We start from the raw sequence: 20,102 nt of genomic DNA on the forward strand, positions 1-20,102 counted from the left end.
TAGTTGACTAAATCTCGGCAGGATCCACCACATATCATGTCTTATACGGAAACTGACCTCGAGGGAGTTCCGGATAAGGAAAGACAACCAGAGTTCTACATGGAAACGACAAGGACTACTCGGATTGTATCCATATTAGTTTCCCTAGTTCTACTTGGACAAGGGGACACCTATGGGTATAAATACAAGCCCCCCTAGGAGGACAGGGGGACACCCACCATGGGGCGATCAACACAGACAATCAACGACCTTAATCAACACCCAACACAATACACGGGACAACATACAAGCCTACATACGCCAAGACAAGCCGTCGGATATCGACTTCAGGGATAGGCACGGCTAGTCTCCTACGGTGTCTCCGGATACAGTCAGGAGAGACGAAAGCGCTATCTCTAATCTCGCCGGGCACGGATTCGAGGAGGAAGGCTACCCTGTTGTCGACTACGAGTCAGACCTTCAGACCGACATGTCGACAACAGTTAGATAGGCTACCCACATATTGTACTGGTGTGATTATGGTGAATAAGAGCAATACCGGCTTCGGCCAACAGGATGTAGGGTTATTACTTGACAACTCAGGGGCCCGAAGCTGTATAAAAATCTCTATCTGCGTCTCTTTTACCTCAGTCTCGCGTATATCCTAGTATCGACGATCCCCATACTATGCAAATACCAGAATTGCGACACCAAACGTCGACAACTGTATGGTTAAAATTAAAAAAATAAATCAGCTAGATCCAGGTCTCCTCTTCCAACCCAATCTCCCTGTCCCCGTCTCCTCCACCGTTGTTGCATGGGTCCTGCCGCCAAGTCGCTGGATCCTCCTCCGGTACTAGTACGGCCTCCTGCTATGCTATGGCAAGAACATCTTGAGCCATGACATCATGTCGGCCGACGTCTTGTCATGATCGAACTGCTACCGGGTGTCAAGCATTCTCGGCTACACCGTCGTCATGGCAACGCCAGAGAGCCAGGGGGAGGGGGGCCCGGGGGAGGGGGGTTGCGGCTAGGAATCCATCACCACCACAAGCTCGCATTGTGGGTGAGGGAGGAAGACTCCTTCGCTGCCGTCGGAGATGCAATTGCTGACGAACGGAGGAGACTGGGAGCTTGGGGAGGAGACATGGGTCTCACTATAATTTTTCTAGTTTTTAACTGAACAGTAGCTGATATGTGGGTCATATATATGGTTTTTTCTAACTTTAAGTGCCATGTTAACACCGTGTAGGTACCACATTAGTCGAAATCACACTGCAAACCTTCTTGGACCTTATTTGCATGGTTTTAGGAGTTGAGGGACACGCCATATCTGATATTGCGGTTTAGGGACGAGTATAAGTCTTGGCGATAGTTGAGGGACATAAGGTAAACTTATTCCTAATAGGAAACAACATTTGGACGAAACCCGGCCCATTTCTGGCATAGCCGGCAGTCCCTCCCTTCCTTGCTACAACTACAAGTAGTAAACTGTATAATCGGTATCGCATCGAATCGATTGGATTGGATTGGATTAGTGTGTCTCTGCCTCTCTGGAATGGATAGATCAGGTCATCGATCGATGGGCAGCAGCTCCGGCTCCGACCGGCTACGCGACCTCCAGGCCTTCGACGACACAAAGGCCGGCGTGAAGGGCCTCGTCGATGCCGGCGTCACAACCATCCCCGCCATCTTCCACCACCACCCGCTGCTACTGGACGATGCGGAGGAGGATGCGGATGTTATCCCGGTGATCGATCTGCAGGCGGACGTTGACCGAGGCCATCTGGTTGGTCAGGTGAGGGCGGCCGCCCAGTGTGTGGGGTTCTTCCAGGTGGTGAACCACGGCATCCCCGGCGAGCTCCTGGAGGAGATGCTGGCGGCGGTGCGGCGGTTCAACGAGCAGCCGGCGGAGGGCAAGAAAGCCTGGTACAGCAGGGACAGCGGGCGGAGGGTGAAGTTCAACTCCAATTTCGACCTGTTCCAGTCGCCGGCCGCCAACTGGCGCGACACGCTGTTGCTGGAGCTGACGCCACGGCCGGGGCCGGCAGCGGAGGAGATCCCACCGGCGTGCAGGGGCGTGGTGGGGGAGTACGTGGAGGCGGTTCAGGGGCTGGGCGGGGCGCTGTTGGAGCTGCTGTCGGAGGCGCTGGGGCTCCCGCCGGAGTACCTCGGCGGCCTCGGTGGGGGGCTGGCTACCATGGCAGCGCACTACTACCCGCCATGCCCGGAGCCGCACCTGACGCTGGGCACCACACGCCACTCCGACCCCAGCTTCCTGACAGTGCTGCTGCAGGAGAGCAAGGGCCTGCAGGTGCTCATGAGGCAGCGCCAGCGGTGGGTGGACGTCCCTCCGGTGGCCGGCGCTCTGGTGGTCAACATCGGCGACCTCCTCCAGCTAGTGTCCAACGACCTCTTCCGAAGCGTGGAGCACCGGGTGTTGGCAACCACCGCCGCCGCGGAGCCTCGCCTCTCCGTCGCCTGCTTCTTCCGTCCCGACTACGCCTGCACCAGGGTGTACGCCCCCGTCACCACCACGCCGCCGCCGCCGCTCTACAGGAGCACCACCATGCCGGAGTTCCTCTCGCATTACAGAGCCAAAGGCCTCGACGGCCGATCCGCGCTCCACCACTTCAGGATCCCTCCTCCTTCATCTCCACCACATTAATTTTTTTTCTTAATTTCTTACAGATATGCTCCGTACGTTCGGACTCGTACTACTTTAATTAATTACAGTATATATGTATGTACGTATATATATATTCACATGATGCATGCATCATATATCATCCATCGGGACTATTTGTCTGTGTGTACAAACTACAAATTACTCGTCAGCTAGTTTTAGTAGTACATGTGACTCTCTCTCTATTCTATGATCCCCCTACGTGTACAGTACCTAGTAATTAAATACCTTACTTACACAAAGAAACAATGTCAGCTGCATATGATGCCTATAAAGAATGTGGGTGCACCTTACACACCACCAACCCAACCCAACCGGCCTAGAGATCGCTATACTAAAAATAACATGTTGGAAACCTACACTAATTTACAGCGATTGCTAGCTGGACCGTAATATAGTATATATCAGCTCTTCAAGAATTGGAACGCGGGGTTGTCAAGGAGTTGTTGAGGTGGAACCACATTCTGAAATTCCTTGGCATCCATTGAATCGCCTATCTCCTCCAATGATAGCGGCATGCTGCATGTTAATAATCTCCAAACTAATTAATTCAACCTCCTTCGATCCACTTTTCATTTTCAGCACGGACAAAACACAACAGAATAGAACTCCCTCTATTATTTAATATATGACGCTGTTGACTTTTTAAATATATGTTTGGCTATTCTGTCTTATTGAAAAAAAAACATGTAATTTTCATTTATTTTATTGTGACTTGATTTATCGTCAAATGTTCTTTAACCATGACTTAAATTTTCTTATATTTGAAAAAAAATTTGAATAAGACAAATAATCAAACGTTTTAAAAAAAGTTAATGACATCCTGTATTAGAAAACGAAGGTAGTACTAGTAAAACTCTAGCTATATGTTATATTTGAGTACGTACCTTATCTCCTCATTTAATAAAAAGGTACCATCCGAAGCATCCTTTTCATTCATCAATGATTTCAAGGTACCATCCGAAGCATCCTTTCCATTCATCAATGTTTTCATCTCATTTAGGACCTATGTACAATCAACCAAGCATCGATGCTCGTCAAAATATTTTCAACACACCAACGACTACCTTCATGCACGTCTTATTCCTTCATCTTGAATCGTTTTGCAAAGTGTAACTCAAGTACTCAACCGGCATGCATTATATTAATTAGTTGCATCCACTGCTCACCTCTTCCGATACACTTTCAGTATTATATTTGTCATCCCAGTACTGCGTGCATATTTTATAAAGTTGTTGAACACTCAGTGCCTGCATATATAATAATGCCAATGGGTTTAATTTCATCTTCACCTACTTCCCCTTTCTTTTCTTTTTTTCATGTGAGAGTTTGGAGGGAGGGGCGGTCTTACCGTGCACAGATCATTGATTATTTCGTCGTATGAAATCCTGAACTTTTTGAAGATGACCTATAGCGCACCACAAAATACAACAAGAAACCCCATGTAAGAAGGTAGTTTTTGTCTATGAAAGATCATGTGTACATCATTCAAAATCAGCATGCATTACATCAGTTTTATTTTTTTCACATATATAATAGTAATTAATAACGCCCCACATGTTTAAGTTTGGAGTTACATACCAAGAAACCAACAGCCTGGCTTATATGCTTAAGTTCATCCCACGCAGATCCTGCATACTGTTAGTGTCTCAGTTAGGTACGACTGCACAAGGAAAAAAACTGAAAAGATACTGACAGCACAATATGATTGTAATATGGAATAATTTTTATACTAACAGATAGTGTTGAATCCATATGATGCTTTCTTAAATAGATAAAATGTAAAGGTCATACAAGACATTAGTGAACTGGTGATGATGTAATTCGAAAACCAAATTTTAGAAAAAAAACCGAATTATTTCATTGTTTTTTTTGCTTGGTTTTCACTTAAGTTCGGTATTGGTTCAGATCAATTAGGTTCGATGTTTGGTAATTATGATCACCCCTAATACAATATGTCAAACAATACATGCACAAATCTTTCATGTATGAATTATATAGTTGATGGCATTTAAACAAAGTACATGAGAAGAATGTCATACCAGAAAGTGTGTATCTTGAAAAAGAATACTAGCAAAATAACATGTTTTTGCTTACCTCTGGCTTGGCTTGTGTACACCATGCTTCCAGTTCTTGCAGCCCTTGTTTTACATATTCTCCATTGCTGAAGGAACAACACTCTCGGCGTACAAGAAGGCTAGAACATAGTACCAGGAAAATGAGAAAACATTTGGAAAAGGGAATTAAAAATCCAGACAGCAGAAAATCACCTATTGAAGAGTTGAGCGTTGATGAATGAGAATATTTGCGTAAATATCTTCCGAGCAAAAATTGATGGGACCTGAAATTTCAGCACAGTGATCAAAAATCAAGATACAACGTAACCAAATGCAATTCCGATATGCACATTAACACTTACACAATTTTCTTGTAAGGTTTTCAGGAGGTCATTCAAATGATTGACTATTGCTTGCCAATTGTTACCTTGATCTGTTAATAAACCAGCTTTGGCACTTCTTGGTGTCTTCAATATCATACAAGAATCGACATTAGACTAGGAACATAAATAACTGCTTGACATTAAGTTTAGATATATAATTAACACTCGTCGAGAAAAAGGGTATACAACTATCATGAAGCTTCAAAATCTATATGACAACCTAATCAATAACCAAGAAAAACTCAAAGCACAAGTGCACAATAGTGCACATCATATAACGACATTATGATTTTCTTCAAACTTTGCGTGCAAAGGGTTCAAGCGTTCTACTAACTAAGGGGAACAAGACAAATTTGATCGACCTAAAATCATCTTAGTACTCTAGTTCTCAACTTGCAATGCTAGCTTGCGCATCAAGATTCCAAAGAAGTATACTTATTCTCAGACCCATAATGGTACCACAAAAAATGTTTAAAATACGAAATAATTTTTAACCTGCGGATGACTCGTGATAGATGGGGTAACCTGAATAATAAGTGTGAGTACTGAAGATATATCTCTCTTCACATTATCACGGATCATTCCATATAAGCCTTCCACAAAAGCTGTAAGTTGTTGTTTAAAAAGAAATGCAGGATACTTGGCCTCAACTTGGCGCACAAGATCCATGTCAACAGTAATGTTTGAAGCACGAAATACCTGAGGATCATATAAAACCATTGGGAATAAAAGAGTCAAGATAACTTCCAAATACCCCATCCTACAACCCTTATTGAATCTTTTGAAACTAACTTGAGCAGATATTAGTTGACATACAGTTAAAAAACAATCTTGTATCATATTAGTTCTGCTGAAATTCAACCCTATTTCTGAATCATAAACAATTGTTATCAAAGGAAGCATGTGGCCAAAGTTTTTTATCTGACCATTTTTTATGTTTTTAAATACCTAACTTTATCATACAAAGATTATGAGTAGATATGTGTCGTCATGATTGTTTAATTATCTTATATAGGTATACCCTTTTGTTTGAAATCAATGTCAAAGATGCAACTTGGAGTTAATGTGAAACTTGGACAGAGACCATAGTGGTTAATTGGGGCAAAATCTAATGATCATTTATGTGGCAATCATAGAATCAAGGAAGTGCCACAAGATTCATGAACAAACGTCAAATCACTTGCGTGCCAAGGGAAAAAAGATAATTTAATCATCTAAAGTTCTAAATAAATCATCAAATAACATAATACGACATACCATTCTGCCAAGAAATGACGTCTGCGTCTGTGTTCTTTTTAGCGGGGTTGTTACTGATGAGCCAACAGGTTTGAGACTCTTTTGTAGTATTATCAACAAAGATGATGAATTTGATAGCCAGTATGCAAGATCAGCGTTGCTTTCTTGTTTCTGTAATACACGTGGTATGAAGACAATAGAAATTGAGTGCAATGAACAAACATGAAAGGGTAACTTGGCTTAAGGTAACAAAATAAATGGTAAAATAAGAACACAAAGAATAAGGCTTGGAGCTCTAGCAAGAGCTTAGAAATACCTGCATTGCAGAACCAAAAATCTGAATAAGGCGATCAAAAACATTTGTTTTTTCTGCCTCAAAAGTTCTCCAATGAAGAAGACATTTGTATATAGTAACTGCAGCAACTGGCTTTCCTTCACTAAATCCAACATTTTCAACAACACAATTTATCAGTGCTTCAACACTCTCCTGTAAGGAAAAGGTAGAACTAGTCATAAGGTATTTTATTATCTTGTGATTATACTAGATGCTTTTAAACATTGAATAATAGTCACATGTACATACTTGTTGCCTTTCAATATAGGATGTCCTTCCATATTCCATTGATGTTCCATGAGGTGTCTGGAGAGATGAGTCCACTAGTTTCAAACATGAAAAGTAAATCCGAGTTACTAATTCCCAAAATAAGAATAATGTTCCATACCTGTTCATCACCAGGAAGGCTACCGTTAGCCAGATTCTGCAGTACAAATGCTCAGAACCATAAGAATGTGAACATGACAAGCACATTTCACTACTAAAATGAAACATTTAGAGGAAGAAGGGGTGTAGGTCAGGGGGATTACAGATTTTCGATGCATGTTAAGCAAAGGCATATTATCAGGTCTTGTTCTCATGGCCTGCTGCCGGAGAACATGGTTTTCTGCTTCTGTGCTATTCAGCTTTTCTTGAAGGCTGCATAGAACCATCAATATAATCATGTAACGTCAGAGAGGTTAATGACGGATATAAGTTCTATCAACGTGAAATAAGAACCTTTGCATCATGCTTTTTAACTCGTTAATTTGTGATTCTGCATCTGTAGCTTTCTTGCACCACTCATCCCTCACGTTATCTGTTTCTCCAAACTTCTGTTTCATTTCTTCAATATTTGTTTCAAGAGAGTCCACTAGTTCCTGTATTAAGAGTGCCATGTTGTAATTCCATTGGAGATATTCATGTTAGGCATAGTATAGGGATTGTCATGTAGCAAACAATGTTAGCTTAATCTTGCTAAAATAACAATTATGTTACAATGAATATTGAAGTTACTAGATTAGTTTCACACAATATATTCGCATTACACATTATTATATTACTCTCGTGAATGGGAGACAATCTAAGAAATATTAATTTTATTTGTGGTCATTGTATTATTCGTGGATCATTAAAAAAGTCTAGAAGATATCATTATAACTATGAGTTGCATAGATAAAACAAAAGGATGTGCAAATGGTAATTGTCCATGGTGATTTTCATTAATTTTTCACCACTTTATTTGTTCGTATTTATAGTACCTTAAGCCTATTATTTTCAGCAGTGAGCTCATTGACTTGAGTTGTATCAACACAAATTTCTGGCACCAAAGTTTTCTCCATTTCCGCCTTAGTAGATTCCTTTTCCCTTTTTAATAATTCTTTTGTATCATTCAATTGCATTTGTAAGTCCTGCAATTGTAACTGGAGCTTCTTGTTTTCTTGTGCCTTGGCTTCTTCTACATCCGCCTGCAAATATGAATAAAAAAGCATAGGAATTACATAATCATCGAAATTTCATTTTGTGGTGTTATGCAATGCCTGATACTTTGCTATCATACTAGCATTAGTATTCTTCTTGCTGCCAAACTATCAGTATTCTTCTTGCTGCCAAACTATCTTTCCACTTCTTGTGTCTCCATCCATTTTTATTTGTTTGACGTTGGTTAGTTCAAACAATGGGACTATGCTCTTTTCGTAATTAAAGTAAATACCATCTTTTTTTTTCACTGGAGACAACTTACCATAAATGGACAAGTGTAATCAATATTATATGTAGCACATATAATAATAGAGGCATACTGCAAATAGACATAACGTATTTGTTGGTATGTAAAGTTAGGTCAAAGCGTGCCTTAGAGATATCACACCATTTAAATGATAATTCTTTATTGATGGATAACTTTGCTTGTAGTAAAAGATAGGAAATATCATGTCACTTCTATATGCATTTGCACTATAAATAAAGATAACTTAATGGAAAAGAGTGCATGTGTTTAGTGCACTAGTTTACTCTGATGCGTTTCTCCAATTGTAGCCGCCAAGTGAGCTCCTCAACTTCCTTCTCTAGTTTACTCTTTGCAGCTTGTAGAGCACCAGTTTCCTTTGCAGCCTGAAAGCAATGCAAAAGTGGCAAGTCACACCAAAAATCAAATTGGATATTGATTTTTAGACTAGGAAGGCATAAAAGGAGTCAAATTGCATTACTCTTCGTTCAATTCTAGGAAGGCAGAAAAAGAGTGCCTGTGCAAAAATATTGATAGAAACTATGAAAGATGCAAACTAGGTTACATAATGAGTTTGTAGCAGCATTGCTGGTACTGTTAAGTTCCTTTCTACATATAACTAGCATACTTCTTTTATTCCAGTAGTATCTCGTAGTGCGCTTACCACATTAACACTAAGACATGCACTGAATAAAAAAATAGAGAAGATTTAATATTAAGAAGAAATAAAACAACAAGAACTATATAATGAAAAAAAAATAGAAAGATTGATGACAAGCTACACTGGAGTTTGCAAAACAAAAGTTTCTAATGTTGTAGCTTGATGCCTAGGGGAAAGGGAGAATGGAGAAAGTAATTGCTCTTACCACTTTCAATTCTCGAAGTTCTCTTCTAGCCACTCTTCCTCTCCATGCACATTGAGTTGTTATTATGGCTTTCATCATCCTTTTGTAATTTGAGAGCACTAAGTAGCAACGACAATGACTCTGCAAGGGATGACATCATTAAATGAGTAATTTATTGACTCATAATTATCTAATTTTATGGAGTTAAAATTAAAACCTTAAAATGAAAAAAAAATAATCACGATAGCTGACTAAAGTAAAACCTTGTAAATACCTGAATAATAACTGCAGCTTTTGTTTGCCGATAGAAATGGAGTTTGTGTCTAGCAGCCATACCACGTAAACCAGATTGGATAGTAGTTGACGCGGAACAAATCTCTTTATATGTTTTCCTTGCACAGTGTTTACGGTAGCATGTCTGAATTTTCAATGAAGCTGCCTCTCTACGCATAATTTCATACTGCCATCTTGCGATTGTACCTTCGACAATTGAAGGATAGAAGTCACTCTCTCTCTCTCCTTAAAGCCAATTTCATGGGGGAAAGAAATAGTGTTTGTATGTAAAATAATATATATAAATATATATGTACCCCTGCATACTGCCTGGAGTTGTGTAGCAGAATGTTGCAACATGACATATTTTTTACGAGCCACATGCGATCGAACTTTGGTTTGTATCTTTTTAGCTGATAGTCCCAAAATCTCAGTTCTGAGAGCATCTAATTCAGCCATTTGACCTGCACGGAGGAACACTTTTGTTTTCCCTATCTGTAAATTTGAAATCAGAAAAAGTGAGGTAGATCATAGATTAGCAAAATGATATACCAACTTTTGTTAACACACTATTTTATAAGTGTGTGTATATAAATAAAGGTTATGGGAACCCTTGTATTTTCCAACATTAGTGCATTTCAATATCCTTTTGATTTATATCAGGCAAAGATGACGGGAAAAAAACTATTATATGAAACAAACTACAACTGCTAAATGGTAGAGAGGAGTGGCCTCGTAAACAAAAATGCACATTATATCATGGAAATTGATTTGTTTGATAGCATCAGGTTATTGTTTTCATGGAATAAAATAATGACAGGCTGAAGAAATGAAAAGAATTTACTCATAATTTAATTAGTTATAACTTTTTTAGGGGAATTAGTTCTAAATTTTAAAATAATTACCTGATAGCCTGTAAGATTGGCTTTCCCAAGAAGCATCTTAGTAGCAGCTACTTCATCATGACTGCCAACAAACACATTAGTATTGGTGAAAAGATTAGCATAAATATAGGAGAGAAAAAATCCCGTAAAAATGAGAAAAAACTAAACAAACATTAATTTACCTTCGACCTAGAACTTTGGGTTGCAAAATACCAAAGCGATTAATGAATTCAAAAAATGTCCGCCTCGTAGGGTATCCTAAACAACTTATCCTTATTGCTTCTAAAACTCCCTGATAAAAAAATCAATTTTATGAACTTAAAAATGGTGAAATTGCACCTTTTCTGCATGTAAACTATACAGAAGGAAAAATGTTTAAGAATAGGTAGTAAACTGTCTAAATTGAAGTGACATGTAGGTTACTGTTTGATTCCAAGAAGATTTCACACACACGCGCGCGCGCACACACACACATGTAAAAGAATAATATCATGTTCTAGTTGATCTGGCCCGCCTAAGATGTATCAAAATAACTAAATAAGTTGCCCTTATCTATGCACAAGGTTAGCAAATTGTCCAACAATGTGGGGGGGGGGGTGTAAACATGCATATTAGTTAACAGTGGTGGCCAACATAATCAAATTTCAGGTTAGCATGTTCACTTGAGTATTCATGAATATAAATAAATTGAATCGCAAGATCTCACCCCACATCGAAGTTGCTGGAGAACATTACTGTTCTCAAATATTGCTGGCTTGAGAACATTATTGGGTTTTATGCAACGGATGTAGTGTGGTTCTATAGCACTTAGAGTTTCCAACAAAGATTGTAGTTGTTGCTGTAAGATCACGCGATCAAGGGAGTAAATGGTTATGCATAATATGATGGAAAGGCAAGAGAAAACAAACATCGTTTTACCTTGAAACTTGATCCTATTGAAGAAAATTTAGTTGATTTTGTTGATTCTTCACAAGGTGGAAAAAGACTTGAAACAAAAGAACATTTTGAAGCATTTAGCAAGATTTGGTGTTCATTTACAGCATAATCTATATTTTTATCTAGGAAAAGATCTGTTTGATAAGTGACCTGCAATAAAAGAAGATACATATTTAGAACATGCATGACGCGCATTTACCGTGTAAATAGCCAATCCAAGCCAAATGCTAACAAACGTCCCTCTTGGATCTTGGAAAAATTTTACTAACTCCAGGAGTCCAAGACCAAGTAAAAAGTAAATCAAGAATAAACATCGGCAAATTAGTAGGCAATATTTCAAGCCTTCTAACAATGATGGGTCCTTACAGCGATGGCAAGAACCAATGCATGTTTTGAACAAGCATATAATAGGCATGTTGTTGTTAATCAACTATAAATATGCACCAATTTCTATTATACACAATAGTCAATAAGTTTTTATTGAAGAAACACGGTAATTAATAATTCAGAAATAACATAAGAGCATGGTAAGAAGAAACCTTGTATAGTTCTGGAATGAATTCTACTGTAATTCACATACAGGATGTTAGCCATGAGTATCATCTTGGCATATGAAAACTGGGAATTACTAGGAGGTAGATAATTGAGTATGAGGTGTGTTGGAAATGATCTTGCCATGGTATCATCTAAGTTAGAAAGTAGACTATTTTTTATCGCCGTTTCATTCTTATGTGTATAGTTGAGATTCATGAGTACATGCATCACAATGCAAAGTCTAGTTATGCCATACAAACACCATGATTCCAGATAACCTGATTCCGCTGTGAAAACATAACACAAAACAATTTCATTATCTAAATGTACATCACAAATATGTTACCTACATTTCCAGCATAATGATGAATTGTGAAATCAGATCGTGAAAATTTTGGTTTACTGAAGTGAGGGTTGTCTTTAAATTTTTGATATAGCTTCTCAGCAAATGTTTCATGGGTCGAATTCCGCAACATGCTGAGGCACAAGAGAAGAAAAATGTTTAGATTTGGGATTACAGGAAACAAAATCAGAAGTTTACAATTATTTGTATATACCATGTCTCATCCAATAGAGCAATTATCCCTCCCGGTTTCTACATCAAATAAAATAGAAACAAAAAATAAGTTTTCATAACATGAATTGTCTCAGAAAATATAGCTCGTAAATATTATCCATTTTAATAGATAACACAATAGGAACCTCTCATACTGTTTTTGGGTTAAAAAAGTTACATAACATGGGTAAACCAAATAATGGATCAACAATTGCAATTTTTTCAATATCTAAACAACATACAAGACCTATAAGTGTGCATGAACCAAAATCAAGTAGGCTATAAAAATGTATTGCCTGAGAAAATAAAATAAAAAGCAATAGAAATAGGGATACAGGCGGGCCAACCTGCATACCCGCTTATAGGCAAAATTAGTAGGTAACCCGCGGATTGACTTGCGGGTTATCTACTAATTTGACCTATAAATGAATTTATGGGTCTATCCACTTGCATCTCTAGGTGCGCAAGCTGAGCCACGATGTGGAAACTAGCGGGTTACCACTTATTTGACATATAAGTAGGTTCGTGGGTCGAAGGTACGCTATTAAGTGAAATGCAAATATGGCATGCAAGAAGTTATAGAACATAATTATTAGCATCCACAAAGCAAGCTGCTATAAAAGTTTAATTACTAACCATCATTAACGACATGTAACTTGTCATCTTCCTAGTTATAGTGAAAGAGATATAATAAATTCAAAGTACTCAATGCTTTCATTAGATTACAAATGTAATGTCTTGCTTAATGGTTACCACAATTTTGATGATAGGCACCAAAATTGATCATAAAAATGGTATTAAATAAGACTCTAAATTTATTTACCTTCTCAATGAGATCAAGAATTTCTTGGTTATCTACAAATTGGATGTAACTCCAATCAATTTCTTCTTTTGTATATTCTTCTTGTTCCATCTTAAACACATGCTGTTAATGAAAGATGTGTTGATTAGAGAACTCAAAGTTAAAGTGGTTGAATAACCTAAATCAAACAAAATGTAGAACTTTCAGTGGAGTATTTCCAGTTTATAACCTGGTTAAAATGTTGTTGAAGCTTCTCATTGGTTAGATTGATACAGAATTGCTCAAAGCTGCATAATATAAAAAAAAATGTCAGCTTACAAGAGGTATCTTCTTTCAAATTTGACACATAAGCAGATGATTATTCATTCACAAGTTGCTAAAACTCACCTTCTACCAGTTAGGGCATCTACACTAAGCCCATAAGTAAAATATGCCAAATTAGAGCTATTTTTTATTCAGGTAGCAAATTTGTTTCCCTCTTGTTTCTGACAATGCTTCATTATGATGACAACTGCGATACCCTAGTCTAGTTTGTCTCACGAAGGCCTAATGCAGGGATTAGTCCCATATGGCTACTTGTGTCTACTTTACTAGCATATATTTGCTTAGCAAATCATCTAGGTTGCTACAAGTTAAACAACCCTCATGATTCCAACCACTACGTATAACTACAAAGTGAACTGTTTACATTCTTATCTAGACCGTAGCACTTAGCATTATGTTCTACTGTCAACAAACAAGGTGATGTTTCACTAACAGAAGGAACACCTTGAAGCATTTTTCATTCGACATAAGGGAATGTTTGGTTGTTTGCCTTTTTCAAAAGAAAAATATGACAATATCTACAACAACACTTCATGTAGAGTGCACATTGTCTCCCATCGCAACTTCACCAACTTGTACCAAGTATACAGTGATCTAACCATTTAAGCAATCAATACTTAGGTCACTTTGTACTCATGTTTTTATTTGTGTGCGTGCGCGCGCAAACACATATTTGTAGGCCCCAGAAATTTTGTTACCAGCTGTACAAGTGTCCGACCCACAATATTTGAAAATTCGATACATAAACTTTGATTAGTTCCACCCAACCCATACTTAGGCATACTTCATATTGGGTACATATGCAAATGGTAAAGCCCATCTACCAAGAGTCCTCTATATGTAAGGTCTAAATGTATTTTGGACATAAATAGTAGATTAAATGCAAAAGCATACCAGTTAAGCACCTGTTTGTCTTGAAACTTTCAAAACCATAAATGTCCAGTACACCAATCAAAATCTTTGAATCGGGATCTTGACCAATTGAACTATTGATTTTATTTACAAGCCTGTAGTAGTGAAAAACACAATAGTTAACAATAATTATAACTTATTACTGTCTGTACCATGTATTATACAAGGCAGCAGAAAAATATTTCCCAAAATGATTGCTTGTAAACTTACCAATCAAACAAACGTGAATAAACAATCCTAGATAATGCATCTCTACTAAGAGCTGCAGCTCGTGGATCTAAATTTTTTGTGATACTCTCCCCACGTGTTGCCATAACACGCTTACACAATGATTCCTCGAGACCCTTTTCATCACACCTGTAAAATGTAGCCAATCCATGTCCAAGTAAGGGATGGAAGTAGGAAATTTTGGGTAAACCTCTAAACTAAAACAGTGAAGAAATAAATACATGAAAAGTTCAGCTGCTGTCCTAAGATGGAATTGGGATTTCTCATCCTTAGGCATAGAAGAATCTGCTTCGCTTCCTTCTGCAAACTCCACATTTCCCAAATGAAGAATAGCAGCTACAACTCTGAATATCGCATCCTAAGACATGGAAATATATGTTGAAATATATGTTGAATGTAATGTTGCCCCTCTACTCCCGATATACTAAATTGATTGCTGGTAAAACCTTGGTCATACCTGTTCATCAGAACTAATACCCACAATACTCATAGCCCTTCTGGTATCCGTGTATTCTTTGGAGTCATCCAACCCATCAAGTTCAATACAATTAGATTGATTAAGATAGTGAAATGTTTTGGCTTCTCCCAATTTATATTTCTTGCAATCCTGATCAACATTCACATATCAAAGCTATAGGTAAACAAGTTATAAGTCAAAAGGACTAAAAACAAAACAATGATCAAATTGTGCAAGGTAAAATCAAAATTAGCGCCATTTTGTAAGCTTGATAGAATTAGAAGATGAAAATTTGAAGGTGAAATTTTTATTTAGGGAAGAAATAGTGTACATATTTTACCTCGTAGTAGTTAGCCACTATACGTTTCAAACCTTTGAGATGCTCACAAGCTTCTTTTTATATTTACCATGAGAAATAGGACCCACATGACATGTTTTCATTACAAACCCACAGTAAAAATCTAACTATAAAATCTGGTAGTTCCAAAATTGTGGGTGCAACAAAAATTTAGGAATAAAAGGTTGTATTGACGAGGCTTTTACCTCTGAAGGTGCAGCACATAGCATGTAAAAGCAGTGATAGTTTCTTTCTGGGTCAGATATTTGACAAACACGTGACCTTTCTAGAAGATAAGTCCTTATGGCAGCTCCTGAAATCTTCCCATTGTCATCAAATTGAATCTCAACAAATTTGCCAAAACGACTGCAAAACCACGAACATGTGAAAACCAAATTGTTAGAGAGAGATATGGAAAGGTTCAAAGATAAATTAATAACCACCTTAGAAAAGTGAAGGACTATTATTGTGTTGTATTTTGTTGTGTTTACCTTGAATTGTTGTTCCTGACTGTTTTTGCATTGCCAAATGCCTCAAGAACAGGGTTGGACTGTGTCACCCAAATAGATATGTTAGAAACATATATGAATGGTACACTACTGTTTCTTAGCCCTGAAAGGAGAATATCTTTGATGGTAGGCATATAAATGTTACTAATGTGAAGTGTCTAACCACTAATGAGAGTGAATGTTAAAATGAAATTAATTCAGGGATGACTTTTGTATGGTGTTTCTACTGTCAGCATTCCCACCTCCCCACCCACACCAAAAAAAGTGGAGTGGCACGAAACGTACCTCCAGAATTTGTTGCTGCACTGACCTCCCTTCAGCCTGAGCTTTGCCACCCATAAATGCAAGATACTGCATAAGCATTTTAGTGCTTTCTGTCTTGCCAGCTCCACTCTCTCCACTTACTAAAATTGCTTGGCTGATACGATTATTGATCATAAGTCTAGACAGGAAACAAGAGGGGCACTTGAGTATGATCCATATATATGTGACATATAATAAGGCACCATAATGTGAGAGAGGAGGAAAACCCACCTATACGAACGATCTGCGATAGCAAATGGATGGGGACCCAGCTCACCAAATTCAGCTCCTTTGTAAATTCCCATCATGTGATTGTTGTAGAGGTGAGGAAGCCTTTGAAATGGATTGACAGCTATTAAAATATTCCCAGTATAAGTCTGAAAGAAGAGCTTAAATGCATTAGGGAAGCTACAAGAAAATGAATATCATTTGAGAAAATTATATTGGTAGCAAGCATAGGTAAACACCAAGTAGCAGACCCCCCCCCCCCTCCTCCACTCCAAAAAAAAAAAAAAACCGAATTCGTCATTGTTGGGCCTAACAGTGTGAGTTTAGACAAGATTAGCCCCCTACCTAAAAAATAGCTTCTTCTTCTTCCACTCAGAGCATTGGCAACATTGGTCCTCGACGTGGGTATGGGATGGATGAGGCAGAGATGGCAGTGGAGGCATGGGGCCGGGGGGGGGCATGGATGCATGGTTGGTTTTGTCCTGCCTTATCTACCATTTCTGATTTGAATCCGCCATGAACTCGAAGATCTGGAGACCTCCCGCCCGCAGATGATGACGACACTTGGGTGATGAGGGTGGGGTAGTTTGGAAAAGCAAGCCATCACATGCATTTCTAGTTCGCTGCCGTCACAACGTGCTCCCCGTCGGCGCAGTCGCATTTGTGAGAGAGGAATGGGAGCTGGGAATGCAGATTCTGAGAAAAAAAATTGCTCAACCATGCAGCACATTGATGAACCAATCATCGACGGTGTCAAGAGGAAAAGGAATAATGGGCTGCCCATGGAGAGGCGGTGGCCAACAGTGCCACCAAGGAAGGGAGGCAGGTGATGGAGGAATGAAAATGGGGGGGGGGGGGGGGGGGGGGGGGAGAATTCCAACATAATTTGGCTAATCTGCTTCTACTCCATCTGGTCAAATAATTCTTGACGTTTTGGACAAAGATTGAGGTCAAACAATTAGTACTTCAACTATCAATAATTTTTTAAAACATTTAATTTGGAGACATTAGAACACGATGTATAGATTAGTCCCTAAAAGTACTTTAGTGCAATCAAACATTTACTTATTTTTATAAAATATATTATAATTGAAAATCATAATCAAAGAGAAGTTTTGGAGACCATGCAGCTGTCCAAAACATCAAGAATTATGGAACCATAAGGAGAACTAACCAAACCAGCACATCCAAGATGATTAGCACACAACATGCATAAACAATTTTCTATAAGGACATCCCAGCACTCACAAGGGTAAAGAGTTTTTTTTCTAAAGTATATATAACCACTTCATAATACGAAACAAAGCTACTTATATATTAGGGCAAAATAAATAGATAACTCAAGTAAAGTTTTTTTTTATCTTATTGGATTTTTTTATTAAGTCAATGATAATATTTGATATGGGTTAGTTTCGATTGAGCTGATTATTTTAGTGGTGCTAACACCAAAATATGGTAGTGTAGAATTTGTATCAAGGCCCTGTTCGAATCTACAACAAAAGTTGGGTAAACTGGCACGCTTTTCAAACTGCTAAACGGTGTGTTTCGTGCGAAAACTTTCTATATGAAGGTTGTTCTAAAATATCAGATTAATCCAATTCCAAGTTTGTAATAATTAAAACTCAATTAATCACACGTTATTACCACCTCGTTTTGCGTAAAACACTTAATCTTTATCTTCATCTTCATCTTCAGGAGATTCAAACACCACCTTAGTATAGGTCCTTTTTTCTTTTTCTTTTTTTAAAGCAATGTCGAGACAAACAATGTTGGAAGAAGTTATAAAAATAAGCGAAAGTGTTTTCATTGGATACAATAATAATAAAGCTAAAGATGATATGTTGGGAGCTCAACTTACATATATTTCATTGAGTGCATATCTGGACTTTAGATTTTGGAGTACTCCTGGCTCATGCAAATAAGCTAGCCTTGTCATATCCTCCACACCACCTCGGGGAGATTCTGTATCCTTAGGATAGGCACTTCCCACATTAATGGTGACCTTCTTGCCAGAAGTGCAGTTTACTACGAGATCATTTTCATTGATCTCCTCTACCAGGCCATCCATCCAAGCCTCATCTGGGTCCTCGACCCAGACATGAGATCCCACAACGAAACGACTCTTGGAAGCCTGTAATGTAGTTTAAAAAAATATTAGATGGAGTATTTGGAGCCGATTTCATATAGAGAAAGAGGAGTAACGATCACACACAAAGGCATAGGTATTTGTACACAGTCCTACTTGTCTACTTAGATACTACAACTAATTCAATTTACTTAAAAAAAGTGAAATTGGTGGAGTGTTAAAATGGCATCACAATGTTCTGTGCATAGATTTGAGGATAATTCAGTGAGTGCTAAATAAAAATAAAAAGTCTATCATATATATTCGCTATAATATATGCTAGCATGAGCCCATGCGCTCTCTCTCTCTCTCTCTCTCTCTCTGCACAAACTATTATGTTGATTAATTGCATTTGGACATCTTCAAACATATAGAAGACATGAAGAGGGTTTAGGCTGGAAAAATAAAGATGTAATGCATTCTCATAAATTTGTTTTGATATGGATATAAAAGGAAGAGAAAAGGAAGGAAAGAAATGGGTACCATTACGCGTGACGAAACAATCAAAGACTAGGATAGAGAGGATTAGCACAGCCCGACAATGCAATGTGATGCCAATTTGCCGAGCATTGTAAATACTGAGTTGGCATCCTAATTGAAATCTGAGTGAATTTCCCCCTTGATCGTAGTGTCGTCTTGGAGCAAATTGAGGGCCTTAATTGGCTTTCATTATGAGATCTAGTGGGCTTCTGGAGTTTACTTTTTTTAGAAATGATTCATGACAGGATAACAGGAGGAGTAAGTGGTGGAGGGAGAGGAAGCGGCACATTGAGAAATTTGATTGGTTCATGATGTTTACCTTTTTTTAGTAGTGTTTGTGTAGAGAGTACAATGAGAAGGAGGAGGAGGCGGAGGAGGTATCGGCTAGAAAATGCATCCTAAGATTTGATTGGCTTGTCTCCATAAAAAAGAGAGATATGATTGACTTACATTTATACTTGAATAACTAAGGAGAAACAATTCTATTTGCATTTTGTATATTATGTTATAAATAACTCATTGCACACATGTGCATCATAAAGTGTTAATGCACATACATGAATTTTTGTGGTACAAATTGTTATAAATAGCGTAATAAATGCATTCGACTCATATGCATTATTTGTCAAATATTTTTTGTCTAACAATATGTGGAATGTTCAACAGAAGTCAAGGTAACACCATGTTAGAAAAGAAAGATGCTATGCAATAATAAGTTTTGATATTCAAAGAAACAAGAACAATAAGGAAACAAGCTATTACCATTGCGTAGGATGGAATTATCGAGCCAAAATTGTAGACATCAATTCTATCCCATGATGCAATCGATACCACCAACTTATGTCTGTAATATTTGGGAACACGGTGATGATCAAGAAAGCCAAGAAAGAGGGTGATAAATTATAGCTAAATCTCACGATCTGGCATTGCCCTCGATCGTATGAAAACACCAAATGGAGGCGCCTAACTTGTGATGTATACTTAATTTT

General features: G+C 38.2%; 2 protein-coding genes across 3 annotated transcripts; one reads left to right on the forward strand and one right to left on the reverse strand.

The window, feature by feature from the left end:
- Window positions 1-1,477: 1,477 nt before the first annotated feature.
- On the forward strand, window positions 1,478-2,802 carry LOC127767773 (DIBOA-glucoside dioxygenase BX6-like). Its single transcript, XM_052293213.1, has one exon. It carries the CDS (start codon window positions 1,538-1,540, stop codon window positions 2,645-2,647), a length of 1,110 nt encoding a protein of 369 aa, XP_052149173.1. The 5' UTR covers window positions 1,478-1,537; the 3' UTR covers window positions 2,648-2,802.
- LOC127767772 (myosin-6-like) lies at window positions 2,740-20,102 on the reverse strand. 2 transcript variants are annotated; one of them, XM_052293212.1, is made up of 38 exons: window positions 19,876-20,102; window positions 18,367-18,639; window positions 16,512-16,657; window positions 16,263-16,419; window positions 15,960-16,018; window positions 15,675-15,834; window positions 15,132-15,281; window positions 14,896-15,032; window positions 14,657-14,803; window positions 14,440-14,541; window positions 13,440-13,497; window positions 13,232-13,333; window positions 12,410-12,447; window positions 12,203-12,329; window positions 11,301-11,468; window positions 11,089-11,220; window positions 10,565-10,674; window positions 10,404-10,464; window positions 9,816-9,993; window positions 9,500-9,705; window positions 9,247-9,366; window positions 8,668-8,766; window positions 7,917-8,123; window positions 7,396-7,535; window positions 7,206-7,314; window positions 7,064-7,099; window positions 6,925-6,981; window positions 6,658-6,828; window positions 6,363-6,512; window positions 5,631-5,804; window positions 5,085-5,189; window positions 4,936-5,006; window positions 4,763-4,862; window positions 4,247-4,303; window positions 4,017-4,073; window positions 3,835-3,915; window positions 3,553-3,671; window positions 2,740-3,184 (listed from the first exon to the last, which is right to left on the reverse strand). In XM_052293212.1, exons 1-38 carry the CDS (start codon window positions 19,876-19,878, stop codon window positions 3,070-3,072), a joined length of 4,482 nt encoding a protein of 1,493 aa, XP_052149172.1. In that variant the 5' UTR covers window positions 19,879-20,102; the 3' UTR covers window positions 2,740-3,069. The 2 variants fall into 2 exon arrangements, with proteins under 2 accessions (XP_052149172.1, XP_052149171.1); XM_052293211.1 differs by having other exon boundaries at window positions 5,601-5,804.

The sequence above is a fragment of the Oryza glaberrima genome, chromosome 3, assembly GCF_000147395.1.
Source record: "Oryza glaberrima chromosome 3, OglaRS2, whole genome shotgun sequence".
In the NCBI taxonomy this organism is placed as follows: Eukaryota; Viridiplantae; Streptophyta; class Magnoliopsida; order Poales; family Poaceae; genus Oryza; species Oryza glaberrima.

Bases quoted from the DNA above. Each gene is read 5' to 3' on its own strand.
- LOC127767773 (XM_052293213.1), top strand. From the start codon at position 1,538: ATGGATAGATCAGGTCATCGATCGATGGGCAGCAGCTCCGGCTCCGAC.
- LOC127767772 (XM_052293211.1), bottom strand. The intron at 14,542-14,656 runs GTAAGTTTACAA...TCACTACTACAG, and splicing joins TATTCACGTTTGTTTGATTG to GCTTGTAAATAAAATCAATA. The intron at 6,513-6,657 runs GTATTTCTAAGC...CGTGTATTACAG, and splicing joins TTTTTGGTTCTGCAATGCAG to AAACAAGAAAGCAACGCTGA.